The sequence below is a fragment of the Bos grunniens genome, chromosome X, assembly GCF_055505025.1.
Source record: "Bos grunniens cultivar Pamir isolate PY7600 chromosome X, Bosgru_T2T1.0, whole genome shotgun sequence".
NCBI lineage: Eukaryota > Metazoa > Chordata > Mammalia > Artiodactyla > Bovidae > Bos > Bos grunniens.
In genome coordinates this window covers 1,115,944-1,143,910 of record NC_141194.1, presented here as the reverse complement: position 1 = coordinate 1,143,910, position 27,967 = coordinate 1,115,944, and the positions used below count along the sequence as shown (strand labels likewise).

At 48.6% G+C, this 27,967-nt stretch overlaps 1 protein-coding gene across 13 annotated transcripts in view; it reads left to right on the top strand.

The window, feature by feature from the left end:
* Positions 1-27,967, top strand: part of DHRSX (dehydrogenase/reductase X-linked) — a 188,021-nt gene that overhangs the window by 82,852 nt on the left and 77,202 nt on the right. For 9 of the 13 annotated variants that reach the window (XR_015158301.1, XR_015158304.1, XR_015158302.1 and 6 more), the window contains exon 4: positions 23,188-23,289. Coding sequence is in view for 9 of the 13 variants with exons in the window: in XM_086386061.1 (XP_086242187.1) it covers positions 23,188-23,289 (102 nt within the window). In the remaining 4 variants the exon portion in view is untranslated. The other 4 variants (XM_086386067.1, XM_086386068.1, XM_086386066.1 and 1 more) reach the window with 4 other exon arrangements.

Below are 27,967 nucleotides of genomic sequence, written 5' to 3'. Positions count from 1 at the left end.
TCTCATAGACAAGCCATGGAGACCAGTATTCCTGACTATAGATATTTCTTGTTTAAAATTAATTTTTAATTGGAGTATAACGGCTCTGCGCTGTGTGCTAAGTTGCTAACTCATGTGCGACCGCATGGACCACAGGGCTCCCTGTCCATCACCAACTCCTGGAGTTTACTCAGACTCGTGTACATTGAGTCAGTGATGCCATCCAGCCATCTCATCCTCTGTCGTCCCCTTCTCCTCTTGCCCTCAATCTTTCCCAGCATCAGGGCCTTATGCAGTGAGTCAGCTCTTTGCATCAGGTGGAATTGGAGCTTCCGCATCAGTCCTTCCAGTGAATATTCAGGACTGATTTCCTTTAGGATGGACTGGTTTGATCTCCTCGCAATCCAAGGGACTCTCAAGAATCTTCTCCAACACCACAGTTCCAAAGACCATGGGAGAGTCTAATATATAACACTTAATGGATGTCATGAGTATATACTCAGACTGCAGAGTTATATGAGGGAAAAAGACCCTGTTTCTTCAACAGACACGTTGTAAGATGGAAATAAAGAGATGGAGTAGCGTTGAGTGCTCAGTCGTGTCCGATCCCTTTCAACCCGCTGGACTGTAGCCCCCAGGATCCTCTGTCCATGGGATTTTCCAGACAAGAATACAGGAGTGGGTTGCCATGCCCTCCTCCAGGGGATCTTCCTCACCTAGGGATCGAACCCAGCTCTCCAGCATTTCAGGCAGAGTCTTTAAAGCTTTTTCCTTTTATACACAGTGATTGATTCCTCTTAATCCTCTAGTGAGGCTGAGTTTTTTTGGTTGGCCTGGGAGTCCCAGGGAGTTTGAGCCACGTGTCTCGTTACAGTTTCTGGGAAACAAACGCTGACCCATTTTTATTTCCTGATTCTTGAAGTTATCTGACGCTATCTCTTGCTCTCCTGCCTGCATGATCTGCCACCTGGATCTTCAAGTATTTGCAGAACCGCTTGCGATTCAAGACTCTTGTTGATGTCTCTTCTCTATTGACTGAAACCTAATAGCAGGGAAGCGGCGTCTTGTCCGTATTTGATTTTCCCTTTGTGAGATGGCCTGCCGTCTGCTCCATGGATGCTTGGAGAACTCAGTCTCTTTTTAATGCACAATCGGTTCACCAGGATGTGGTTGCTAGACGTATGGGCCTTTAAAAATAATGTTTCCAGTCTGTAGTAGCTCTTTTTGTTGCATATTTGAGTCTGTATCACAGGACTTTTTCTTTTACACTGAATCCTTCCCTAGTTTTTCATTCTTCTATCCTGCGGTTCATTTCCTTGGGGTTGCTCATTATCTTAACATTTTAACCATTTGTTGAAAACTGAAGTATACCTAGCCAATGGGGCTTCCCTGTGGCTCAGTTGGTAACGAATCTGCCTGCCAACGCAGAAGACATGGGTTCGATCCCTGGGTTGGAAAGATCCCCTGGAGAAGGAAATGGCAACCCACTCCAGTATTCATGCCTGGAGAATCCCGTGGACGGAGGAGCCTGGTGGACTACAGTCCTCATGGTATCAAAGAGTCAGACTCGACTGAGCAACTTTCAGTATCATTGTCTTAAAGTCACTTTATGAGTTTGTGACTTAGTCACTCATTCATGTCCGACTGTTTGAGATCCTGTGGACTGTAGCCCACCAGGCTCCTCTGTCCATGGGATTCTCCAGGCCAGAATACTGCAGTGGGTTGCCATACCCTCCTCTAGGGGATCTTCCCAGACACACGGATCAAACCTGGGTCTCCTGCATTGCAGGTGGATTCTTTACTGTCTGAGCCACCACGGAAGCAAGAAGTGAAAGTCGCTCAGTCGTGTCTGACTCTTTGTGACCCCATGGATTATACAGTCCATGGAATTCTCCAGGCCAGAATACTGGACTGGGTAGCCTGGAGTGGGTAGATCTTCTCCAGGGGATCTTCCTGACCCTGGCAAGAACATAAGTAGCTGAATAAATAAATTGTTGTAGACAGGGCTTCCCTGGTGGCTCAGATGGTAAAGAATCTGCCTGCAATGCAGGAGATCTGGGTTTGATCCTCGGGTTGGGAAGATCCCCTGGAGAAGGGCATGGTGACCCACTCCAGTATGCGTGGAGAATCCCCTTAGCGTGCTATACAGTCCTTGGGGTCACAAAGAGTTGGACACGACTGAACCACGAAACACAGGGACGGCTTTGGGTGTTGCAGCAAAACGCAGGCCCTTTGGGGGTCCGCTGTGGTCTGTGTGACCGTGCCACCCACGGAGAAGTCATGATGGCTCCTTTCAGACGGCTGCAGGTTTGTTCTGGCCCAACTCCACGGGACACGTGGTTTTCTCTACGTAAACCATTGCTCACTTTAAAAAATAATTAATTTGGCTTCATGGGTGCTAATTGTATCGTGGAGCATCCTCAGTCTCTGTTTCCAGTACTCTTGCCTGGAAAATCCCATGGATGGAGGAGCCTGGAAGGCTGCCGTCCATGGGGTTGCAATGAGTCAGACATGACTGTGCAACTTCACTTTCAGTTTTCACTTTCATGCATTGGAGAAGGAAATGGCAACCCACTCCAGTGTTCTTGCCTGGAGAATCCCAGGGATGGGGGAGGCTAGTGGGCTGCCGTCTATGGGGTCGCACAGAGTCGGACACGACTGAAGCAACTTAGCAGCAGCAGCAGCAACAGCAACCTCTTAGTTGCAGCATTTGGGATCCAGTTTCCTGACCAGGGAGCGAACCCGCACCCCCTCCATGGGGAGCCGGGAGTCTTAGCCTCTGTACCACCAGGGGAGTCCCTCGCCCGTGGCTTATTATTGTCCACCTGCCACTGGGTCTGTCGAGGACCTGGACGGCCACCGCTGATCGTCAGCATCATTGTACAACCCTCTCCTGGTCCATGTTGAAAGCTGGAGCTTCATGCCTAGGGAATCTTGCGTGGCCATCACCTCCCTGCTTCTGAAGGAGGAGGGAGTATCCCTGAGCCTAGGGAAACATCACATACGCATTAAACATTCATGAGTGAAAAACAGCAGCCGTTGTCCAGACCTTCATTAGACATTCATGCGGGGGAGTCACGCTGCAGCTTCCAAGTGACGTTAAGGCTTTTCTTTCCAGCTCATTGAATGTCACTGAATGTCACCATCTCCAGCTGAAGGCACAAGGACTCTAGACCCCAGTGCTCGAGCATCTCACAGTCTGTTTTAAATTCTCTTAAAATAGTGCATCTCTTTTGCCGGGGAAACCAGTATGCTGCCTGGGAAACCTAGCTCTCCTTTTTGATTTGCCAAAAAAAAAAAATATTAAAAAAATATTAAAAGGAAGATCTCTCTGGTGGTCCAGTGGTTAAGACTCTGTGCTTCCAATGCAGGTGGAATGCGTTCTATTCCCTGTCAGTAAATTAAGATTCCACATGCCCGCCCCCCCCCAGCCAAAATAAAGAAATAGAATAAAACTCCTCTCAGAAAGAATACCGCCCTCCCTCCCAGAATTTTTTAAAAATTGTGTTTCTAAAACAATGTAAAAGTAGATTTTGTGTGGCTCTCATGAGGCTTCCCAGGTTTCACTAGCGGTAAAGAACCCACCTCCCAACGCAGGAGACTTAAGAGACTCGGGTTCAATGCCTGCTCAGTCCCTGGGTCGCACACTCCAGTCTTCTTGCCTGGAGAATCCCAGGGACAGAGGAGCCTGGTGGGCTACAGTCCCTGGGGTCTTGAAGACTGAGACACGACCAAAGCGACTTAGCATGCACGCTTCTTTGCACGTAGTGAATTGAAGATAATTATATCAAATTATCTACAATTAAAAACCTCGTCTCTCGGAATCGAACGACACTGCTTGTGCGTGAGCTTGTGTGTGCATAATGAAGGCTTCGTTTAAGAGCGAGGGTACACTTTGCTTTTGTGGGTTTGCGTAGAAGGAGCTATGGGGTCTTCACGTCAGGAGGTATGCGTTTTGGTGGGCATGGTTTGCAATGGGACCCTAAGTACCCAATAGCCAATTAATCTGGGTTTGGTTTTTTAGTTGCTCTGTCATGTCCGACTCTTTGTGACCCCATGGACTGCAGCCCGCCAGACTCCTCTGTCCATGGGATTCTCCAGGCAAGAACACTGGAGTGGGTTGCCATGCCCTCCTCCAGGGCATCTTCCTGACTCAGGGATCAAACCCGGGTCTCCTCGTTTTCAGGCAGAGTCCAGCGTTGCAGGTGGCTTCTTTACTGACTGAACTATGTGGGAAGCCCCAGCCTATTAATCGAATGGAGTTCAATTTAAGTGACTCTATTAATACTGAACGAAAAAGAGTTATGAGGTCAGTAGATATTGTTGGAAACACTTGCCTTTAAAATGATGTATGGCAGCCTTCCAGATGCTAAGAGGTCTGTGGCAATCTGAGTTAATAGAAAACCCTACAAGTGTGCCTGCTAAGTCACTTCAGTCGTGTCTGACTCTTTGTGACCCCCTGGGCTGTAGCCCGCCAGGCTCCTCTGTCCATGGGATTCTCCAAGCAAGAAGACTGGAGTGGGTCGCCATGCCCTCCTCCAGGGGATCTTCCCGACACAAGGATTGAATCCAGGTCTCTTACACTGCAGGCAGTTTCTTTACGGTCTGAGCCACCAGGGAAGCCCCTATTGAATAATCTGGCTAGAATTTGAAGGAAAAAACTTGACGTACTTTTGCTACCATATGAAATTGGGAGTCTGATGATTTGGGGCTGGACTGGGGTGGGCTGGTACCAGGGGGTGGTCATGTCCCAGAAAGGAGAAGCTGGAGGCCAACAGAGTTTTCGATTCATATTCACAGTGCAGCCATCTCTTCTCTGCTCACGTGAGAAGCTCCAAGTGTCCGGCGGGGTCTGTTTACCCGGAATCCTGGCTGGCACTGGGCGGGTTATCTGCCCACACTATGGCCCAAATCAAGGTCTGATTTGGCCAGTTAGAAACCTAATTTTAAAAGCTCTAGGAAAACATCACTGCACACGTTCTGGCCTGTCTCTTCCCGTCCTGACACGTTTCTCCAGAGCAGTTTTTCCTTCGCATCTTGGGTTTCTCATGACTTACTCACTCCCTGGGGCCTCGAGTTAGCTGTTCAGTCCATCCGTCTGTTCTTTTTCTCCCTGTCCTTCTGCAATGCCTGTCTCACCTCTCTGAGGAGCCCCTCGCCCTCCTATGTAATGAAAACAGGACTTGCACCATGAATGAAGTTGTTCAGTCGTGTCTGACCCTTTGGGGACCCCATGGACTGCAGCATGCCAGGCTTCCATGTCCTCTGCTATGTCCAGGAATTTGCTGAAACCCATGTCCATTGAGTCACAGATGCCATCCAACCATGTCGTCCTCTCCTGCCCCCCTTCTCCTCCCGCCTTCAATCTTTCCCAGCATCAGGGGCTTTTTCAGTGAGTCAACTCTTTGCATCAGGTGGCTGTAGCACTGGAGCTTCAGCATCAGTCCTTTCAATAAAAACCCATGACTGGTTTCCTTTAGGATGGACTGGTTGGATCTCCTTGCAGTCCAAGGGACTCTCAAGAGTCTTCTCCAATAGCACAGTTCAAAAGCATCAACTCTTCGGCACTCAGCCTTCTTTATAGTCCAACTCTCACATCCATGCATAACTGCTGGAAGAAGCATAGCTTTGACTAGAAGGACCTTTGTCATATGAATGAAGTGGTTACTGGGTATGTAGCATATGTTGGATGTGATGCTGAGAACATTGCATGGCTTATCCATACAACATCCCGATGGTAGGTGTGATCCTAAGCTCCATCTCACAGATGAGAAAACCAAGGCTTTCTGAGACGAAGGGGTCCAGCCACCTAGCGTAGAGGCATGGACTGCAAGCCCACTTCTGGCCATCTCTCAAGCCTCTCCTCCCATCTGCTGTGCCCCACTGGCTCCTCCGTCATCAGCTTGACATCCTTTGGGCTCAGTACTTCTGGTACTCGGGCTTACCTGCTCCGCAGCATGTGGGATCTTCCCGGACCAGGGATGGAACCCTTGTCCCCTGCATTGGCAGGAGGATTCTTATCCGCTGGGCCACCAGGCAAGTCCTTCTTACTGTTTTATGTTCTGTTTTGGTTTTGGCTGCAAGGTGTGTAGGATGTTAACTCCCTGATCACAGGTTGAACCCACAACCCCTGCGTTGGAAGGGAAAGTCCTAAGCACTGGACTGCCAGGGAAGTCCCCCATCGGAGACACTTAGAGCGTCCCGGACTAAGTCCCTTCCTCCTTCCTCTAGGTGACATCCAAGCTTTCCTTGTCTCCTTAATCAACACTTCAGGAAGCAACATGGTGCCCTCTTCACTGCTTTACTAGACGCTGCCTCTTGCCCTTGGGTTCGCTCTGCCTTTTCTGTCTGTTTTGACTGGGTGTGTCGTTGGCATCAACAAGTGTGTTCTCTCTGTGACAGCAAACTGTGAGCTGATTTTGGTGTGGTCCATAGGTTACTAAGGACATTTAAAAAATTATTTTTATTTGCTTAATTGCAGTTGATTTGCAGTGTTGTGTTAATTTCTGGTGTACAGCAAAGCGATTCAGTCATACACACACACACACATTGTTTTTCATATTCTTTTCCATTATGATTTATCTCAGCTTATTGAATATAGTTCCCTGTTCAGTGCAGTAGTTTTTGTGTTTATCTATTCTGTATATAATCATTTGCCTCTGATAACCCCAAACTCCCAATCCCTCCCTCCTCCGCCCGCCACCTCCTTTTCTGGCAACCACAGGTGTGTTCTGTGTGGCTGTGAGTCTCTGTTTCATCAATAGGTTAATTTGTATCATAGTTTACATCCCATAATTAAATATCCATGTATAAATTTATCACGTGATATTTATCTACATATAAATTCCACATGTAAATTATAACATGATATTTGTCTTCCTCTGTTGCGTTGGCTTTAGCGTGATCATCTCTGGGTCCACCCACGTAGCTACAAATGGCATGGCTTCATCCCTTTTCATGGCTGTGTAGTATTCCATCGCATATGCGTTACCACGTCTTCTTTATCCATTCCTATCACCCATTCCTGTGACCAAGGACATTTTTTATGAGGTGAATCTGAAGTATTTGCTTAGTGGGTTATAAGAATGACACCCCAGAACACACACCACACACACACACAAACTAAAAGATGCTTCCTTGGGGTCTAGAATTTGAAGGTCACTAAAGCGGTTAACTGTGAAGAATTGGTGTCACTGCACTCTGTTTCAATAACAAAAGGGCGATGGTGTCAAATGATTTGTCACATTACAGGCTTCTTTTCAATGATCCAAACAGTAGCCAGGACACTCAAAGCAGGCCAGGTGGAGAATAGTTTTCAGGAGCATCTCTAAGTATTTGTTTAGTCACTACGTCATGTCCAACTCTTTGCGACCCCGTGGACTGCGGCCCACCAGGCTCCTCTGTCCATGGGATTCTCCAGGCAAGAATACTGGAGTGGGTTGCCATTTCCTTCTCCAGGGGATCTTTCTGATCCAGGGATCGAACCTCAGTCTGCTGCATTGCAGGCAGATTCTTTACCATCTGAGCCAGCAGAGAAGCCAGTAAGAGTACTGAAGTGGGTTGCCATGTCCTTCTCCAGGGGATCTTCCCCACCCAGGGATCGAATATGTGTCTCTTGCATTGATAGGCGGATACTTTACCACATAGCCTCCAGGGAAGCTCGAAGTATTGGGTCTGCCAAAAAGTTACTTCACTTACATCTTACGGAAAACCCCAAACGAACTTCTCCACCAACCCAGTGGTTTTCCAAAGGTAGCGGGGTGTGTCTGTGTATCTCCCTGTCCATCCTGGTAACAGATGGTGACCCTGGCAAGCTGAGGGGGGCACCCACATCCGTAATCCCCAGCCAGTGGTCCGAGCTAGACTCCACAAGCATCACTGTCCCCACTGCTGTCTTGCTGGCCGTAGGTTCGTCTTTGAGTCTCAGGTCAGCCTTAGGGCTGCCGACTGGGGGAGCTGGGTAGAAACCATCATGGCGCTTGAGATGAGAGACCCAAAGACATCATGGGAGCTGGGTGGAAAGCATCATGGCGCTTGGGACGAGAGACCCAAAGGCATCATGGGAGCTGGGTGGAAAGCATCATGGCGCTTGGGACGAGAGACCCAAAGGCATCATGGGAGCTGGGTGGAAAGCATCATGGCACTTGAGATGAGAGACCCAAAGGCATCATGGGAGCTGGGTGGAAATCATCGTGGCGCTTAGGATGAGAGACCCAAATGCATCATGGGAGCTGTGGTCCATCGGTTGTCTGGTGGTGAATTTTTTTCCGGATTCCTCAATGCCTTCACTGTGAGCCCGTGGTCTTCGGAGGAGCTCATTGTCCTGCGGTATCCGAGGTTGCCTGAGGTGGCTCTGAGTGACCCCCACGTGGTACCTGGACCCCAGTGCCTTAGACAATTCCTGCCCTAGATAGGGGGCCCCAAAAATACCAGGCAGCAGCTTCCCAGGTGGCTCAGCAAGTAAAGAATCCGCCTGCCAATGCAGGAGACGTGGGTTCGATCCCCGGGTTGGGAAGAACCCCTTGGAGGAGGAAATGGCAACCCACTGCAGTATCTTTGTCTGGAGAATCCCATGGACAGAGGAGCCTGGCGGGCTACAGTCCATGGGGTCACAAGAGTCGGACACGACTAAGCGATTAAAGCTTGCATTTTCACTTTGGCTTTTTAAGCCGTTGTGAACATTTTTTGCACTAGTCTTTTTTTATAGATGGATGCTGTCATTTCTCTTCAGTAAATGGAATGGAAAAATATATATATATATATATATATATCAGTTCAGTTCTCTTTGCGACCCCCATGAACCGCAGCACGCCAGGCCTCCCTGTCCATGACCAACTCCTGGAGTTCACCCAAACCCATGTCCATTGAGTCGATCATGCCATCCAACCATCTCATCCTCTGTCGTCCCCTTCTCCTCCTGCCTTCAATCTTTCCCAGCATCAGGGTCTTTTCCAGTGAGTCAGCTCTTCATATGTATTTATTTAATTATTTGGCTGCACCGGTCACAAAGTTTGTACGCGTTTCTTTACCCACGACATGGGACTTGTTTAGCTGTAGTATGTGCGATGTAGTTCTCTGACCAGGTATTGAACTTGGGTCCCCTGCATTGGGAGCTCGGAGTCTTAGCCACAGAACCACCGAGAAATTCCCTGAAAAATCCATCTTAATAGGATTTCTTTGCCCCGAAGCCCTTTCAAACATGATTTCCTGGGGTCGTGACTGTAGGAGACAGGAGGCGATGTTTATTCCAATGTTCTTTTTTTTTTTTCTTTTTTCCAAGCGTGCACCTGAGCATTGACAGGGCGGATGGATGTGGCAACACTTGCTTACACCATCAGCGGCAGTCCCCGGGAGGCCCTGCGTGGATCGTCGTTAGGTTGAAATTGCAGGCAGGTGCAGAGGCGGGCTCTAAGGAAAAATAGGATGAGTGGAAGGAGCCGTCAGGGACCCATGGGCACACGGGCAGCTTGCGGGAGAGACCCGAGGCCCTGGGGGAAAAAGGCGGGCAGTGCACCGTCAGCTCCGCCTTGGGTGCGGCACACACGCAGTTACTTAACCCTGCGGCTGGGACCCGTCGTTTACACACAACGGGGACGGCTGCAGGGTCGCGTCCGCTGAACTCGCCGGGACAGCCTAGAGACCCGGCTTGCTCCCACCCTTGTGTTCGAGGCGTGGCTGCAGCTGGGGAGGAGGGGTGCGAGGTCTGTCCTCCCGTCAGACTGACAGAAGCACTTCTAAAAAGGAGCGGCGTAAGTCTGGCGCTGCCCTGCTGGTCAGCACAGAGCTTCATTTGTGGTTGTTCAGAGTCGCTCAGTTGTGTCCGACTCTTTCGGACCCCATGGACTGCAGCGCACCAGGCCTCCCTGTCCATCACCAACCCCCGGAGTTTGCTCAAACTCATGTCCATTGAGTCCATGATGCCATCCAACCATCCTCTGTCGCCCCCTTCTCCTCCTGCCCTCAATCTTTCTCAGCATCAAGGTCTTTTCAAATGAGTCAGCTCTTCGCATGAGGAGGCCAAAGTATTGGAGTTTCAGCTTCAGCATCAGTCCTTCCAATGGATATTCAGGACTGATTTCCTTTAGGATGGACTAGTTGGATTTCCTTGCAGTCCAAGGGAATCTCAAGAGTCTTCTCCAACACCACAGTTCAGAAGCATCCATTCTTCGGCGCTCAGCTTTCTTTATAGTCCAACTCTCACATCCATACCTGACGACTGGAAAAACCGTACCTTTGACTGCACAGATAAGTGATGACAAGTCACATTTAGCACCGAGACCTTTCTAAATGCCTTTCTAAAGTGGGTTGCGATTTCCTCCTCTAGGGGATCTTCCCAACCCAGGGATCGAACCTATGTCTCCTGCACTGCAGGTAGATTCTTTACCATCTGAGCCACCAGGGAAGACTTTTATAAAAGGACTTATTGCAAATTAATTTCTAAAAACTAAGACTTTTTTTTTTCCTAAATGAGAGAGCACTTCTTTTCTTTTTCAGATTTTTTTTTTTTTTTTGATGTGGTTAAAGAATATTTTTTTGATCTGGACCACTTTTAAAGATTGTTATTGAATTTGTTTCAATATTGCTTCTGTTTTGTGTCTTGATTTTTTTTTTTTTTGGCCAGGAGGCAGGTGGGATCTCAACTCCCTGCCCAGGAATTGAACCTCCTACTCCCTGCAGTGGCAGGTCGAGTCCTAACCGCTGAACCTCCAGGGAGGTCTCAAGAGAACATTTCTTTTCCAGGGTACTGTGTGATGTTGATAGCATCTGAGAAGAAGAAATGAACAAGGCGACCTCTTTTTCTTTTTTTTTGGTTTGTTTTGTTGGTCTGGAGTAAGATGGTAGCTCCATCTTCGAGGTGTTTTGCTAGATAAATGCTTGAAATGGAAATTCAAAACAAAGGGTGGTCAGTGCCTCACGGGGCAAGAAATGCACAAATCCGAGAGATCCGGGTAGGGTTTTCTGCCAGCAGAAGGAATCCGCCCGAGGGAGGAACAAGATGGCAGAGGAGTCGCTGCCCGTGGACTACACGTCTCTCTACGGACACATCAGGGATATGCCTTCAGACACATAAGTGCTTGCAGAACCCCAGCTCAGAGCTGACAGCAGTCAGTCCCTGACACCCGCGGAGGAATCTAGAGACGCACGCAAGACTCCGTAGGACGGAGGAACGGCGGAGCGGGCGGGACAAGAGTGTTAGTGGGACTGGACCCGCCCTCGGCAGCTGGGGGAACCGAAGCAGGGTCCCACCTCCCAACCCATCAGGACGATCGCCTGCGTCAGAGCAGACGGGATCTGCCCGTTTGCTCAGCCAACTTTGTCGACATCTCTTCTGTCCTGCTGTCTTTCTTTATGCCTTTTTTTTTTTTTTTTTTTTAATATTTACTTATTTGGCTGGGCTGGGTCTTCAGTGCAGCACGTGCGATCTTTCGTTTCAGTATGCCAACTCTAGTGCGATCTAGTTCTCCAACCAGGGATGGAACCCAGGCCCCCTGCACTGGGAGTGTGGAGTCTTAGCCACAGGCCCCCCCGGGAGGTCTTCATTGCTGTTACATTGAGGCTGGTGCGACCATAGGTATTCAGTCCCCTCAGGCAAGGAGGACAGTTTGCCCCCTCCAGCCATCGTGGGGGTGCACGCCTCCCCTGGATCTTTTGGACTTCCGAGTGACCACCGTTTGTGGCTAATGAGTACATGCCGGAAGGTCCCTGGGCTGGAGGTCTTAGCTCTCCTGGAGTCTAAAGTTGAAGTCCTTCTGGAGTCTCTAGGCCAGTTATGGAGTTCTTTGAATATCCTGATATAAATATATATATATATTTGTTATTTCAATGAATGTCCTGAAATGTGTATTTTTTTGCTTTTCAATTCCGGTCAGTTGTGTCCGACTCTTTGCGACCCCATGGACTGCAGCATGCCAGACCTCCCTGTCCATCACCAACTCCCGGAGCTTGCTCAAACTCATGTCCATCGAGTCAGTGACGCCATCCAACAATCTCAGCTCTGTTTTCGCTTTTCGAATACTCATAAGTCTGGAAGTTCCCTGGAGGTCCAGAGGTTAAAACTCCTTGCTCCCAGTGCCGACGGCATGGGTTTGATCCCCACTGGTTGGAGAACTAAACTCTCACACACTTCAAGGCAAAAAAAAAAATTCATTACTCTAACAAAATAATCTCTTTTAGTTTTTCAAGTGTTGGTGGTGGTGGTTATGGTTCGAGTCAACAAAGTCGTGTCTAAATCGTGTCTGGCTCTTTGAGTCGCCATGGACTGTAGCCTCACCAGGCTCCTCTATCCGTGGGATTCTCCAGGCTGGGTTGCCATTTCCTCCTCCCTCTTCCCGACCCAGGGATCGAATCCAGGGAACCCCAGGGTCTCCTGACTTCCAGGCAGATCCTTTACCATCTGAGCCACCTGGGAAGCTCTGAGTGTTTGTGACTCGGTCGTAAGAAAGGGTTCGGTCTCACTGATGCACTGTCTTCTTTGTGTCTTAATCTCCGAGGAGAGGAAAGCAGGGCTTCTGTGAGTAAGCACGCTTGGACGACAGGACTGTGTTCCGTGTGGCCCAGCGCAGGAGGCCTTGTTTACTGAACAATGTATGTGTCACCGTATGTCCGGACTTGTCTGTCATCTGTGGGCATGTCTCTGTGATGTTATGCAGAAGGAAACTGTCTCTTAAAAAAACAACCCCCAAAACAGTGAGGGCAAAGAAAGAATTGTGGAAGGCAACTGTCTGCCTATAAAAAAAAAAAAAAATCCACTGTTTGAATATTGTAATTATCCTCCAATTAAAATAATTAATTAAAGGGCTTCCCTAGTGGCTCAGCTGGTAAAGAATCCACCTCAATGCGGGAGACCTGGGTTTGATCCCTGGGTTTGGAAAATGTCCCTGGAGAAGGGAAAGGCTACCCATTTCAGTATTCTGGCCTGGAAAATTCCATGGACTGTGGGATCGCAAAGAGCCGGAGACGTTTCTTTTTTTTTTTTAAAGTCTGTTTAAAAGCAGAACCGCAGATATCCAGAGAAGATGAAAGCACATTTTTCCGTCTTGATGCTGCTTGTTCTTTGGGGAGGTTTAACAGCCTTGATGAACAGGTTCTGCCAAATCCGTAATGTGTTCTTTACAACCGCAGGAGGGAAATGGTGCAGAAAATCACTGTGACATCCCCAGGAAGATGATAGTCATTACCGAGAGGATGCTGAGACCTCGGTCGTGACTGCAGCTTCGGGCTCTGCTCATGGAGGCGGGGGGAGGCGTCCGATGAGGACTGGGGCGCTGGGGGGGCGGGGTTTGGAGCAGGATAAAGCGGGGGCATTCCCTCTTTCCCTCCACGGGACACATACTGGCTGAAGAGACAAGAACTGTGCTCACTTCCTTCAAGAAATGGTCTTGTTGCTTTTCAGTTGCTCAGTCATGCCCAACTCTTTGTGACCCCATGGACTGCAGCATGCCAGGCTTCCCTGTTCATCACCAACTCCCGGAGTTTACTCAAACCCATGTCCATCGAGTCGGTGATGCCATCCAACCATCTCATCCTCTGTCATACCCTTCTCCTCCTGCCCTCAATCTTTCCCAGCATCAGGGTCTTTTCTGATGAGTCAGTCCTTCACATCAGGTGGCCGAATATTGGAGCTTCAGCTTTAGCATCAGTCCTTCCAATGAATATCCAGGACTGATTTCCTTTAGGATGGACTGGTTGGATCTCCTTGCAGTCCAAGGGACTCTCAAGAGTCTTCTCCAACACCACAGTTCAAAAGCATCAATTCTTCGGCGCTCAGCTTTGTTAATAGTCCAGCTCTCACATCCATACCTGACTACTGGAAAAACCATAGCCTTGACTAGATGGACCTTAGTTACTAAAGTGATGTCTCTGCTTTTCAATATGCTGTCTAGGTTGGTCACAGCTTTCCTTCCAAGGAGCAAGTGTCTCTTAGTATCATGGCTTCAGTCACCATCTGCAGTGATTTTGGAGCCCGAGAAAAGTCTTGAGATACTGCCAGAAGAGAAAATTGCAGGCTAACATCTTTGATGAGTATTGTTGTTATTTTTCAGTCGCTCAGTCGTATCTGACTCTTTGCGACTCCATGGAATGCAGCACGCCAATCCTCCCTGTCCTTCACCAACTCCCAGAGCTTGCTCAAACTCATTACGTTGAGTCGGTGATGCCATCCGAATCTTCTGCCTCCTCCTGCCTTCTGTCTTTCCCAGCATCAGGGTCTTTCCCCATCAAACCTATATTTTTGACAAGTATAGATGCAAAAATTCTCAACCAGATACCAGCACACTGAATCCAAGATCACATCAAAAAGATGGTGTACCACTGCTGTGCTGGATTCATGCCAGAGTCACAGAGATGCTTCAACATACGCAAACCAATCAGACTGTCGATTAAAGAAAGTGCAGTCACCTCCTGAAAGCAGAGAGGTGTTTTATTGGGTGGGCATGTTGAGGACTCTGAGCCCGGGAACAGCATCTCGGTAGCTCTGAGAAATCTGCTCCAAGGAGGCGGGAGGGGGAGTCAGGCTGTATACAAGTTTGCAACAAAGGGAGCAGGTGGTCTGAAGAGCAAAGATCAGATATCAGTGAAGGAATTGAGCATTCTAGGTAGGGGAGGATGCAAGCCTCTGGGCTCACTGAATTCACTCCTTTCCTATGCACCTCGGTTGTCTGGGGTCAAACTCATTTCGTTGTTCACCTTAAGGAGAGATAGATGTCTGATTCTTGCGTCCTCGCGGCCCTCGGCAGTCACTGTCGGGGGAGGGAGCACCTTCTGGATCACAGCTTCGGGAGCCCTCCTTCATGTCTGGAGGCCAGACCTCGCTGCTGACGGCTTTGACATTTCTCGTTTATTGATACGGCTGGAGACATTTTCATTTGACAACATCCGCGGAGGAAAAGAGAATCACAGGACCGTTAAAAAAAAAAAAGTAATTTAATTTTTACTAGTTTATTTGATAAAACGAAAACAAGGTGAATGAACAGACAGAAAACACTGGCACCCTCCTCCGCAATCACCATCATCAAAATGTGAGCGGATGAAAAGAATTCTTCTGTATTAAAAAGAATCCAAGCCCAGGGGGTTCCTGTTCGCAGTAGAACCACAGTAATGACACATTTCCCTCTCGTGTCTCCTGTCTTCTTTCTTCTCTGTCTCCTTTCCTTGCTTCCCTGTCTCCCTTCCTTGCTTCCTTTTTTTTTTTGAAAACCAATATTCTGTACAATAGAATGGACAGACTTCCCTGGCGCTCCAGTTGTTAAGACTCTGTGCTTCCCCTGCAGGCGCCCGGGTTTGATCCCTGGTCAGATAACTAAACTTGTGCAAGCCACGCGGCATGGCCAAAATATAAAGTTATATTTAAAAAAAATGAATGCAACAACAGCATTGTAAATCAAGTATACCCCAATAAAATTTTTTTTAAAATAAAAAAAGAACAGTGAGTAACACATGCCTTGGGTGTCTCCTGTCGGTTACTGGAGGAACGAGTGTAGCCGGAGACAAAACGAACCAGAAACCTCCCTGTTCTTGTGTGTTACTCACTCAGTCGTGTCCGACTCTCTGCGACCCCATGGACTGCAGCCCACCAGGCTCCTCTGTCCATGGGATTCTCCAGGCAAGAATACCAGAGTGGGTTGCCATGTCCTTCTCCAGTTCCTGTTCTTGGGTAATGTAGAAACATGAAAACCTTTTATTGAGTCGGTCCCAACTCCAGTTTTTAGGAGATCCACGCAAGAACTTTCCAAAAGTGCAGCTGTGGTAGGCCACAGACACTGTTTATGAGGCCACAGAGTTCTACAGTTTTGCTTGATGCCCAAAGCATTTTTTATAAATACTGAGCTATTTAGAGGGCTTCATTCCAGTCTTTTCCCAGGTCGGTTATCACAGCATGTTCAGTAGAGTTTCCTGTGCTATACAAGAAGTCCTTGTTGGTTATCTAGTATATTTAATTTAGAGGACGATGTATGTTGTTCACGGGATTCTTGAGTGAAGGCGAGAGGAGAAGGGGACGGCAGAGGATGAGATGGTTGGATGGCATCACCGACTTGATGGACATGAATCTGAGCAAGCTCCAGGAGCTGGTGATGGACAGGGATGCCTGGCGTCCTGCAGTCCATGGGGTCGCAAAGAGTTGGAGTGAACTGAGTGATTAAACAACAATATTAGTGTGCATCCCAAATGCCTAGTTTATCCCATCTCCACTTTCTCCTTTGGTAACCATAAGTTTGTCTTCTATATCTGTGAGTCTGTCTCTGTTTTGAAAATAAGTTCATTTGTATATTTCAGAAAAGCAGATGCCACATATAAGTGATATCATATGGTGTTTGTCTTTCTCTGTCTGTGTGTCTTACTATGATCATCTCTGGGTACATCCGTGTTGCTGCAACTGGCATTATTTCATTCTTTTTTATGGCTGTGTAATATTCCACCGCTGGCTTCCCAGGTGGCTCAGTGATAAAGAGTCTGCCTCCCCATGCAAGAGATGCAGGTTGGATCCCTGGGTTGAGAAGATCCCCTGGAGTATGAAATGGCAACCCACTCCAGTGTTCTGGCCTGGAGAATCCCATGAATAGAATAGCCTGGCGGGCTACAGTTCATAGGGTCAGAGGTGGCTCCCCACTCCAGCGTTCTTGCCTGGAAAATCCCACGGACGGAGGAGCCTGGTTGGAAGGCTGCAGTCCATGGGGTCGCTAAGAGTCAGGCACGACTGAGCGACTTCCCTTTCCCTTTTCACTTTCATGCATGGGAGAAGGACATGGCAACCCGCTCCAGTGTTCGTGCCTGGAGAATCCCAGGGACGGGGGAGCCTGGTGGGCTGCCGTCTCTGGGGCCGCAGAGTCGGACACGACTGAAGCGACTCAGCAGCAGCGGCAGCAGCGAGTAGAGAAGAGCAGTACCGCATTTTATTTATGTACCACGTCTTCTTCGCGTACTCATCTGACGACGGGTTGTTTCACGTCTCGACTATTGTACACAGCGCTGCCATGGACTCTGGGATGCGCGTTTTCTCCGGATAAACACCCAGGAGTGGGATTACAGGGTCATCCGGGTCACTCTATTTTTAGCCTCTTACGGAACCTCCACGCTGTTCTCCGTAGTGGATGCGCCCACGTGAATCCCACCCGCGGCGTAGGCGGCTTCCCTTCTCTCCACCCTCTTCCCGCCTTTGTTTTGTGTTACCTTTTTGAGCATAGCGCTCTGACAGGTGCGAGGTGATACGTCAAGGCAGTTAAATTTGCATTTCTCCCGTGATTCCGTACGCAAGCTCCCCGGGGTTGATGGTGGGGCCATGCTGACTTCATCTGGGTGGCGTCATCCATACACAGTGGGGGGAACACATTAAACCCACGCTAATTAGGGGCTCTGATCATCTGGGCTGGGCGGAAGCTTTTTTTGGCCCTGCCCTGTTGATGGAAGAAGTAAATAAGATCCCCAGGAGAACCATTTACCTCCCGGGAGTAGGAATTGCTTTTGAAGCTCTTTAAACATCACTGTTTCCAAGCATGACTCTGATTGCTTCCCAACCGGCTGGCTTCTGAGTCAGTCCAATGACACTCTTTTCTCTTTAGTTGCGAAGTGCTTTGGGGACATCTGTTAGGTGCCTTGGGGTCAGTTAGCGTCCGTCGAGAATGTTCTCGTTTTAATTTCATCTTCCAAACACCCTTGGGGGTCAGAAACATTTGAATGGTCTGTAATCTGAAAGTTGCACAGATGTTAGCAACTTTTACCAAAGTTTTTTTTTTTACCTCTGCTGTTGGCTTTTTGGGTGATGGTGGTTGTTTAATTGGTGAGTCGTGTTTGAGTCTCTGTGACCCCATGGACTGTAGCCCACCGGGCTCCTCTGTCCATGGGATTCTCTAGGCAAGAATACTGGTGTAAGTTGCCATTCTCTCCTCCAGGGGATTGTCCCCACCCAGCGATCGAACCCGCATCTCCTGCATTGGCATGCGGATTCCTTACCCCCCAGCCACATGCAAAGCCCACAGTGGAATTCTATATGTGTGCTCAGTCACTCAGTCGTGCATGACTCTCTGCGACCCCAGTGAGCTGTAGCCGTCCAGGCTCCTCTGTCCATGGGATTCTCCAGGCAAGGATACTGGAGTGGGTTGCCATTTTGGTGGTGGTGGTGGTGGTTTTATGCTTGAGGCTCTAGGGCTTGAGCTTTACTGTAACGCTTTCCTGAGATGGCTCTGCAGTGGGAGCCTTACAGAAATGAACTTCCCTGGAGGTCGACACGTGTGTCCTGACCATATCGCTCTGCAGCGAGGGGTCTTTGTGATTCTGAGGACCTGGTCGTTGCTTGATAGGGATAAGTTTGAGGCTCAGGTGGGCACAGAGGGACGTTGTAAGAGAGGTTTTCCCAGGTGGCTCATTGGTAAAGAACCTGCCTGCCAATGCAGGAGACTCAGGACACCTGCGTTCGATCCCTGGGTGGGGAAGATCCCCTGGAGGAGGGCATGGCAGCCCACTCCAGTCTTCTTGCCTGGAGAATCCCATGGACAGAGGAGCCTGGCAGGCTACAGTCCACGGGGTCGCCAAGAGTCAGACACGACTGAGTAACACATTCACTTGCAGTTTTCACTGTTCTTTTTATCCTAGTGGAAACGTTTTAATTTGCCTTTTCATTCATGGTTTTCTTTTTTCATCTGTAGTTATTAATGTGAGCTCTCTCTTCCCATTCTGGTGTTTTTTTTTTTTTCATTGTCTTCCCCTCCCCCCATTTTTAAAGTCTTTATTGAATTTGTTACAATACTCCTTCTGCTTTATGTTTTCATTTTTTTGGTCTCGAGGCATATGGGATCTTGGCTCCCCAAGCAGGGGTCGAAGCTGCGCCTCTTGCATTGGAAGGCGAAGTCTTAACGACTGAACAGCAGTGAGATCCTCTGATGTGATTTCTTGGCAGCTTTTTGTATCAGAAACATGCACACGTCATAAGGAGAATCAGTTCAGGCTCCCCTCCACCCCCTGTGTTCTAAGTTAGTCAGTTTAGAGCTGGGGTTGTCTGGTTTTTGAAAGTAGGGAAGGATTTGATAAAATACCGTCTGATGCCCTCCCCTGTTTTTTCTGAGTGTCTTTCCTTCATGAATTTTTTTCCTATTTATCCCATATTTGTTGGCCTGATTAGTCCTAATTTGCTTGATTAGATCGTAACAGACAGTCCTTTTCCCGATTAAAGTACTCATTTCCTTGAGATGTTCCTATTTTACTTGTAAATCGAGCCTATTATTCATTCGGTTAGAAGTACACACCTATCACTTTAAAATCTTCTTCATATCATAGACTCGTCCCTGTGTGCTAATTTGTATTCCCAACCTTGTCAGATGTATTATCCACAGTCTTCTCTGGGTCCTTGTTTTTTGTTTTTTTTTTTTTTAATCTGTCGATTCCTCAGATGCTCAAAGATATACATGGCGTTCTCCCAGAACCATTTCGGTTCTGCCCACCTCTTCCTGCGTTTCTAATGGGTTTTGCCAAAGAGCCTGTGATGTTGCGTTGTTAGAAATCTTCTGATGAAGAAATGGCAGCAGAGGATTTCGCTGCTTAACTATAACCATCATGGCTTCAACATTTTTTATTGATCTTTGTTGGGATATAGTAGCTTCACAATGTTCTGTGGGCTTCTGCTGTGCAGCAAGGTGTCAGCCGTATGTATACACAGAGCGTCCCTTTTTGGCTTCCCTTCCCATTTAGGTCTTTAGGAGCACTGAGTAGACTTCCCTGAGGTATACAGTCGTGCTTGTTACTTATCCATTTCACACAGAGTATTTCACACAGAGTGCAGATGTGTCAATCCGAATCTCGCAAGTTCTTCCCACCTTCTCTCCCCACCTTGGTGTCCACACACGTGTTCTCTACGTCTGTGTCATGCCTTCGCGTTGCCTGAACACTGGACCCACAGGTAACGATCCGCATTGTCCCATTGGTATTTTAGCCCTGAACCACCTCCTCCTCGTCTCAAAAGGGCCAGCCCTGCCTGGTGTTTCCTTGTTAGCCTGACACGTTTCAGCCTTTTAACTTTTAATCCCTGCCTTAAAAAACTCCATCGTGAGCTTACAGAAGAATCCTCCTGTGTCCTGCCTTCAACGTGGTCTCCCAGTGGGAGGCCACCATCTTGGTTTTGTATCATGACCAGCCCCTTATCATTCAGTCTCACTCTTTCCTGCATCAGGATCAGACCCTTGACTTAACTCTTAACTCTTTCAAACTCCACCCCCTACCTGTTATCTGAGTTTCTGGCTATTTTTTGCTACCCAGACAACTGGTATACCTTCTGTGTTCCAGCCGCCTGCATGACAGATGTTCTATTTCTTGTCCCCTAGGGGACGGAGGAGCCTGGTGGGCTACAGTCCATGAGGTCGCTTAGAGTCAGACACGAGTGAGCGACTTCACTTTCACTTTTCACTTTCATGCATCGGAGAAGGAAATGGCAACCTGCTCCAGTATTCTTGCCTGGAGAATCCCAGAGACAGAGGAGCCTGGTAGGATGCCATCTATGGGGTCGCACAGATTCGGACACGACTGAAGTGACTTAGCAGCAGCAGCAGCATCAGGGGGTGCCCTGAATATTCTCAGAGCATGGCAGCCTTCGTTTCTCTATAATTATGTAGCTAGAAATGAAAGGTTAGGTTAAAGGCACCCCAGGTCAAGTGAAAAATGTCAGCTACAGGGCTTCCCTGGTGGTCCAGTGGTTAAGACTCTGAGTGTCCATTGCAGGGGGCTTGGGTTCAGCCCCTGGTGGGGGAGCTAGATGCCCCATGCCCACGACTTAAAGATCCTGTGTGCTGCAAGAAAGACCCACAGTAACCAAATAAATAATTGGAGAAGGAAATGGCAACCCACTCCAGTCTCCTTGCCTGGAGCATCCCATGGACAGAGGAGCCGGGTAGGCTACAGTCCGTGGGGTCGCAAAGAGTCGGACACGACTGAGCGACTTCACTTTCAACCAAATAAACAAAAAGGCAAAAATATTGTTTAACTGTCACCGGTTGTCTCCGCCAAGAGCCCTGCTGCGTCAGTTACTCCAGCGCCTCTCACTGTGTCCATCGCTGCGGGTATGCAACCCCTAGCTGCATGTTAGGTGAAGCCCTAACGCCCGTGAGTGCCTTGCCCTCTCAGTGGTCAGTCCTGCTGCCTCTGCTGGATGGAGGCGGGGGTCACACTGTGTATCCTGTCTTCTGTACCGCTCTTCTCAAAGACGGAGCTCTTCAAGCATCCTGCTCTGCGGGGAGCAGTCTGCCCTCCCCAGCAGCAGGACTTGATTTAGGGGCTCTTCTTCCTCACTGGAAAAGACCCCGATGCTGGGAAAGATTGCAGGCGGGAGGAGAAGGGGATGACAGAGGATGCGATGGTTGGATGGCATCACCGACGCGATGGACATGAGTACGAGCAAGCTCCGGGAGACAGTGGAGGACAGGGAGGCCTGGCGTGCTGCAGTCCATGGGGTCGCAGAGAGTTGGACACAACTGAGCGACTGAACGACAGACCCCCTGTGCAGTATCCCCCCCTCCTTCCAGTGATGCTGTTGTAGAGGTGAGAGACGGGGCAGCTCCTGACTGGACGTGGAAACTGGTGCTGATGACGAGACTGGGCGTAAGGAATTTCCGGGCATTCCTGTGGTTAGGACTTGGCGCATTCACTGCCAGGGCCCTCATTCGATTCCTGGTTGAGGAACTAAGATCTTGCAAGCTGTGCAGCACGGCGATAAAAAATGAAAAGATTCGAACCAGCGGGTAGAAAGCAAGCAAGATGCAGTGACCCGCTCACAGGGCAGTGCTCTCAGCACGAGGCATCAGTGCTTGTGTTGCTTATGAATTATGGCCCTTCTGGGGCTTCCCACAAGGCGCTAGTGGTAAAGAACCTGCCTGCCAAAGCAGCACACTCAGGAGACTCAAATTTGATCCCCGAGTCAGGAAGATCCCCTGGGGGAGGGCATGGCACGCCACTCCAGTACTCTTGCCCGGAGAATCCCATGGACGGAGGAGCCTGGCGGGCCTCAATCCACGGGGTTGCAGAGAGTTGGACAGGACTGGAAGCTGAGTGTGTGGGTCCACGCATCCTTTTTTTTTTTTTTTTACCATCGGTTGTAGTTATTAGCAATCGTGTGGGTTTTCCTCTTTTTTTTTTTTTTTTTTTTTAACATTCTTGGGAGTGTTTCAGGGGGAAATTAGAACAGCGTGTTGGGAATTCCTGTGCAGATGGCACCGACTTCTAGAGCAGAAATTCCCAACTCCCTGCGGCAAAGCTCCGTCTTCCCCAATCTGCCACAGCCTGCTGCCATGGAGAACAGAATCAAAAGAGCAAAAAAAAAAAAAAAAAAAACCAACCAAAAAATGCATTTAAGAAACATGCAAGGGACTTCTGCTTTATAAGACAAGGGGTATGGGTTTCATCCCTGGTTGGGGAGGTAAGATCCCACATGCCTCTTGGCCAAAAAGCCAAAGCATAAACCAGAAACAGTATTGTAACGAGGTCATAAAGATTTTAAAAGATGGCCCACATTTTTAAAAAATGTTAAAAAAGGAAACATGCAAAAGATAAATGCCTAATGTTGCTTTTTTTTTTTTTTTTAAACCCCTGGGCTCAGCCGATATACAGCAACTATTGATTTTTATTTATGTTTTTTAAATTTCTAAATGTATACAGGAAAGAGTCTGCCTGCAATGCAGGAGATGGGTCCTGCTCTTTGCAACTGTGTGGACTGTAGCTCACCAGGCTTCCTCTGTCCATGGGGATTCTCCAGGCAAGAGTACTGGAGTGGGTTGCCATGCCCTTCGCCAGGTGGTCTTCCAGACTCAGGGATCAAACCGGGGTCTCCTGGAGCATCCCCATGGACAGAGGAAGCCTGGTGAGCTACAGTCCACGGGGTCGCATAGAGCAGGACAGGACTGAGTGGCTAACACTTCAACTTTTCAAATGCATCCTCACCTTCCCAGGGTGTATTCCAGCGGAGGGGTCACCCACGATTCGCAGGACGATGACCGTGCTGAGTAACTGATCCTGGACTACGCCCACCCCTTACGCAGGCTCCCTTTGTTATTTTTTTTTAGGGAAAGCATTGAAAACGCGCACTCCCTTGTTCTCAGGGGCTGGGTGACGTGGCACACACAGCTTCCTCTGTCTGTACTCCAGAGTATCCTAACATGTCCCTCCCGAGTGAACGCTGATGGACTGTATCGTGTGTGGTGCATTGAAAGCTGACCTCGCTTCTTTGTCCTCCTCCAGTGGAGTTTCTGTATTGCGACCTGGCGTCCATGAGGTCTATCCGGGAGTTCGTCCAGACGTTCAGAATGAAGAAACTGCCCCTCCACGTCCTGGTGAATAACGGTGAGTGATGCAAGGCTGTTCTTCGCGTCTGCAGCTCTGTGTCTTCCCTGCAAATAGAGTCATCGGTACCGTTTTTATAGAGCCCGTATATATGTGTTCATATATGATGTTTATTTCACTCCTCAGACCTTCCTTTACTCTGTGTAACAGACTCTAGGTTCGTCCACATCCCTACAGCTGAGTCCGTTTCACTCCTTTTCGTGACTGAGTGATATGTCCCCAGTTCTTCACTCTGAATAAGAGGCTGATGCTCGAGAGGGTGGAATGGTGTGGGGTGGGGGGAGGCTCAGGAGGGCTGAATGTATATTTATGGCTGGCTGATTCACGGTGTTTACAGAAAAAAAACAGCATTGTAAAGTCATTTTCCCTCAAGTAAACAATAAATGTTTTTGCCAACAAAGGTCCGTCTACTCGAAGCTATGGTTTTTCCAGTGGTCATGTATGGATGTGAGAGTTGGACTGTAAAGAAAGCTGAGCTCAGGAGAATTGATGCTTTTGAACTGTGGTGTTGGAGAAGACTCTTGAGAGTCCCTTGGACTGCAAGGAGATCCAACCAGTCCATCCTAAAGGAAATCAGTCCTGAATATTCATTGGAAGGACGGATGCTGAAGCTGAAGCTCCAATGCTTTGGCCACCTAATGGGAAGAACGGACTCATTGGAAAAGACCCTGATGCTGGGAGAGACTGAAGGTGGGAGGACAAGGGGGCGACAGAGGATGAGATGGTTGGATGGCATCACCGACTCGATGGACGTGAGTTTGAGCAAGCTCCAGGAGTTGGTGACAGACAGGGAAGCCTGGTGTGCTGAAGTCCATGGGGTCGAAAAGAATCAGGAACTACTGAGCAACTGAACTGAACTGAAACAGTAAATTGGAAAAACAATGGTGAGGTCTGGTGAACTCCAGAGGTTAATTCGGGCACAGACAGGAGCTCTGGCAGTCCTTGGGGAAAGCGGGATTACCATGGAAATATAGTTTCAGTTATTGCTGAAGCTGTGTTCCACTAATGTGTTTGGCCTTCGCTATCAGGATAATCGATTTTAGGGTGTTGCTTTAAAATGAGGTAAAGTGTGCTCAGGGCTTCCCTGGTGACTCAGACGGTAAAGAATCTGCATGCAGTGCAGGAGACGTGGGTTCAATCCCTGGGTTGGGAAGATGCCCTGGAGAAGGAGATGGCAACCCACTCCAGTGTTCTTGCCTGGAGAATGCCACGGACAGTCACGTCTGACTCTTTGCGAGCCTGTGGACTACAGCACGCCAGGCTTCCCTGTCTTCCACTACCTTCCTTCCTGTCTCCCCTAGGATCGTGGTGATGGTGTATGATCCTTTTAATGTGTTCTTGGATTCTGTTCACTACAGTTTTATGGAGGAATTTTGCATTGAGGTTCATCAGTGACACTGGCCTATAATTTTCTTTTTTTGTGAGGTCTTTGTCTGGTTTTGGTATCAGCGTGATGGTGGCCTCGTAGAATGAGTTTGGAAGTGTTCCCTCTTTCCCTTTTAAGTATAGCAGTATGTGCATGTCCATCCCAAACTTCCTAACTATCCTTTTCGCACATCCTTCCTCCCAGTAACCATAAATTTTTTCTTTAAGCCTGTGTGTGTGTGTGTGTGTGTGTGTGTGTGTTAATTGGTCAGTCGTGTGCGACTCTTTGTGGCCCCATGGACTGCAGCCCACCAGGCTCCTCTGTCCAGGGAATTCTCCAGGCAAGAACCCTGGAGTGTGTTGCCATTTCCTCCTCCTCTATACCCGTGAGTCAGTTTCTGCTTCATGACTAAGTTCAATTGTATCATTTCTCTTTAGACTCTGCATATAAGGGGTATCATATGCTGTTTCTCCTTCTCTGTCTGACTAACTTCACCCAGTATGACGATCTGGAGGTTAATGCTTGTTACTTCCAATGGCTTTCTTTCATCCTTTTTTTCACGGCTGAATACTCCTCCAATGCACATATGTACCCCATGCTGATGGACATTTAGGTCAAACCACAACTCTAAAGGGAACGATACTGGGAATATTCTGAGTCAGCAGCTGCAAACCCATTTCCTGAGTTCTGGGACCAAGGCCCTGTCCATGGTACTGATGGTGTTCAATAGAATCCGCTGAGTTAACCAAAGCTATTTGCCCGGGACCCTCCTCTGGGATAGCAACTCCTCCTCACAAGGCGATTGGTTCAAAGGAGTTGGATTCAGACTCCCCTGGTGGTCCAGTGGTTACCAATCCCCCTCACCCCGAACCCAGTGCTGAGCACACAGGTTTGATCCCTGCTCTGGGAAAAATTTCACACACCCTGGAGCCACTAAGCCCGTGTGCTACCAGTACTGAAGCCCTTATTCCCTAGAGCCTGTGATCCGCAATAAGCCTGAGAGTTGCAGAGAGTAATCCCCGCTCAGTGTAGCGAGAGAGAGCCAAGCAGCAGCAAAAACCCTGTGCAGCAAAAAATAAATGAAATTTTTAAAAAGGTGGATGGAGCTTGTGTTTGTAGGACCAACTCCTGTTAAACCACCCCAGGCATCAGGTCTCATGGAGAACACCCCCAGCCGCGTCCCACAGGAAAGCTTTCCGAGGGTCATGGCTAGCTGGTGGTCCTCGCTAGCTTTGCATATTTAAAATTTATTGATTTATTTTTATTACCATTCTTGATGGAGATCACTTTTCTAGTCTTTCTTGAATTTGTTACAGTGTTGCTTCTGCAGTATCTGTCAGAGCAAAGTTTCATGTTCTAAAGAAAGCAGTCATGTTCTGAAGCTGTAAATTATGTCCATGACAGTTGGTGAAGTGAAAGTCATTCAGTCGTGTCCGACTCTTTGTGACCCCCATGGACTATACAGTCCGTGGAATTCTCCAGGCCAGAATACTCGAGTGGGTAACCTTTCCCTTCTCCAGGGGGATCTTCCCAAGACAGGGATCGAACCCAGGTCTCTCACATTGCAGGTGGATTTTTTTACTAGCTGAGCTACCAGGGAAGCCCAAGAATACTGGAGTGGGTATCCTTTCCCTTCTCCAGGGGAATCTTTCCAACCCAGGGATCGAACCCAGGTCTCCTGCATTGCAGGCAGATTCTTTACAAACTGAGCCACCAGGGAAGCCCACAGTGCAAGGAAAGTCCCTAAAATTTATTATTAAAGAGAGCAATCAGGATTTTGCAGATGTTCGGCATTCCAGTCGGGGAATATTTGTGCACACAAATCGTAGGAGACTGCCTCTCTCCGCTGGTGGGGGAACTCGTGATCGAGGCTGGGGCTTCGTCCACCCCGAGAATGATTAATAGTGGACGTCCTGCAGAGCCGGTCAATATTTATCATTTATTCCCGTCCAAATTTGATGGATCTCGTTTCCCATCCTTGTGCCGGAACTTGGACAGGTTTGTGTTCACTGCTCAGAATTTATGCTTTGTCCTTGCAGGAATACATCCCATCACTCTCCCAGATGAATCTCCCAACGTCAAGGATTACTAAAAACTGTGTGTTCCCCCCGCCAAATAAATGTGTCAGTGGTAACCCTGAGAAAGACAGAGATGGCTTGCCTGGCCAGATACACAGTAACCCAGTTTTCACTGTTGATCTTCATTAGTTTAGGAACTCATAGCATAAATCAGCTCATGGACCAAGGACCGTTAGAGCTGGCCTTCCGGGCACTGGCCCCAGGGGGCCTCGGTGTCCAGAGCAGTCAGGAAAGCGGGGACTGGGGTCCGATTATTGAGGAGCAAGTGCCCAAATGTTGTCATTGTTCAGTCGCTCAGTCGTGTCTGACTCTGTGTGACCCCATGGACTGCAGCATGTCAGGCTTCCCTGTCCTTCACCACCTCCCAGAGTTTGCTCAAACTCGTGTCCGTTGAGTCGGTGATGCCATCCAACCATGTCATCCTCTGTCGTCCCCTTCTCCTCCTGCCTTCAATCTTTCCCAGCATCAGGGTCTTTTCCAATGAGTCAGCTCTTCTCATCAGGTGGCCAAAGGATTGGAGCTTCAGCATCAGTCCTTCCAAAGAATATTCAGGACTGATTTCCTTTAGGATGGACTGGTGGGATCTTTCAGCTTTGGTAATCATCATCTTCTTCTCTACATCTGTGACTGTATTTTGTAAATAGGTTTGTTTGACTGTGTTTTTAGATTCCATGTATAACTGATACCACAGGATATTTGTCTTCCTCTGTCTGACTTACTTCAGTTAATACGATAATCTCTAAGTCCGTGTTGCTACAAAAAGCATATGTCATTCTTTTTCATGGCCGAGTAATATTCCACTGTATATATGTACCACACCTTCTTTATCCATTTTTCTGCAACATTTAGGTTGCATCCACATCTCGGCTCTTGTAAATTGTGCAATGCAAAAGCTGTTCACAAGGCTGGGTGTTTCCGATCCTGCCGACCCCAGGCATCCTGGATGTACGTACATCAGAGGCTGTGAGGTGCTTCCAGCCAAGAATAGCTGCTGGTTGGAGAAGCACGTCTGCCCTGCTCCTGGGGCATGGGGCAGGCATGGTGGTCTTCCCTCCGTGGTGACAGGCAGATGATGTTATGGGGAGCACGGTGGATGCACTGAGCCGTGGACCCCTCCACACGGTGCTCTCATTAATGATTTCCCCATTGACTTAAGGTAGATTCTGATCACCGTCGTTTGCTCTTTGAACGTCTACATTTTCCCTGGTCCATGGTGAGACTGTGTGTCTACTAC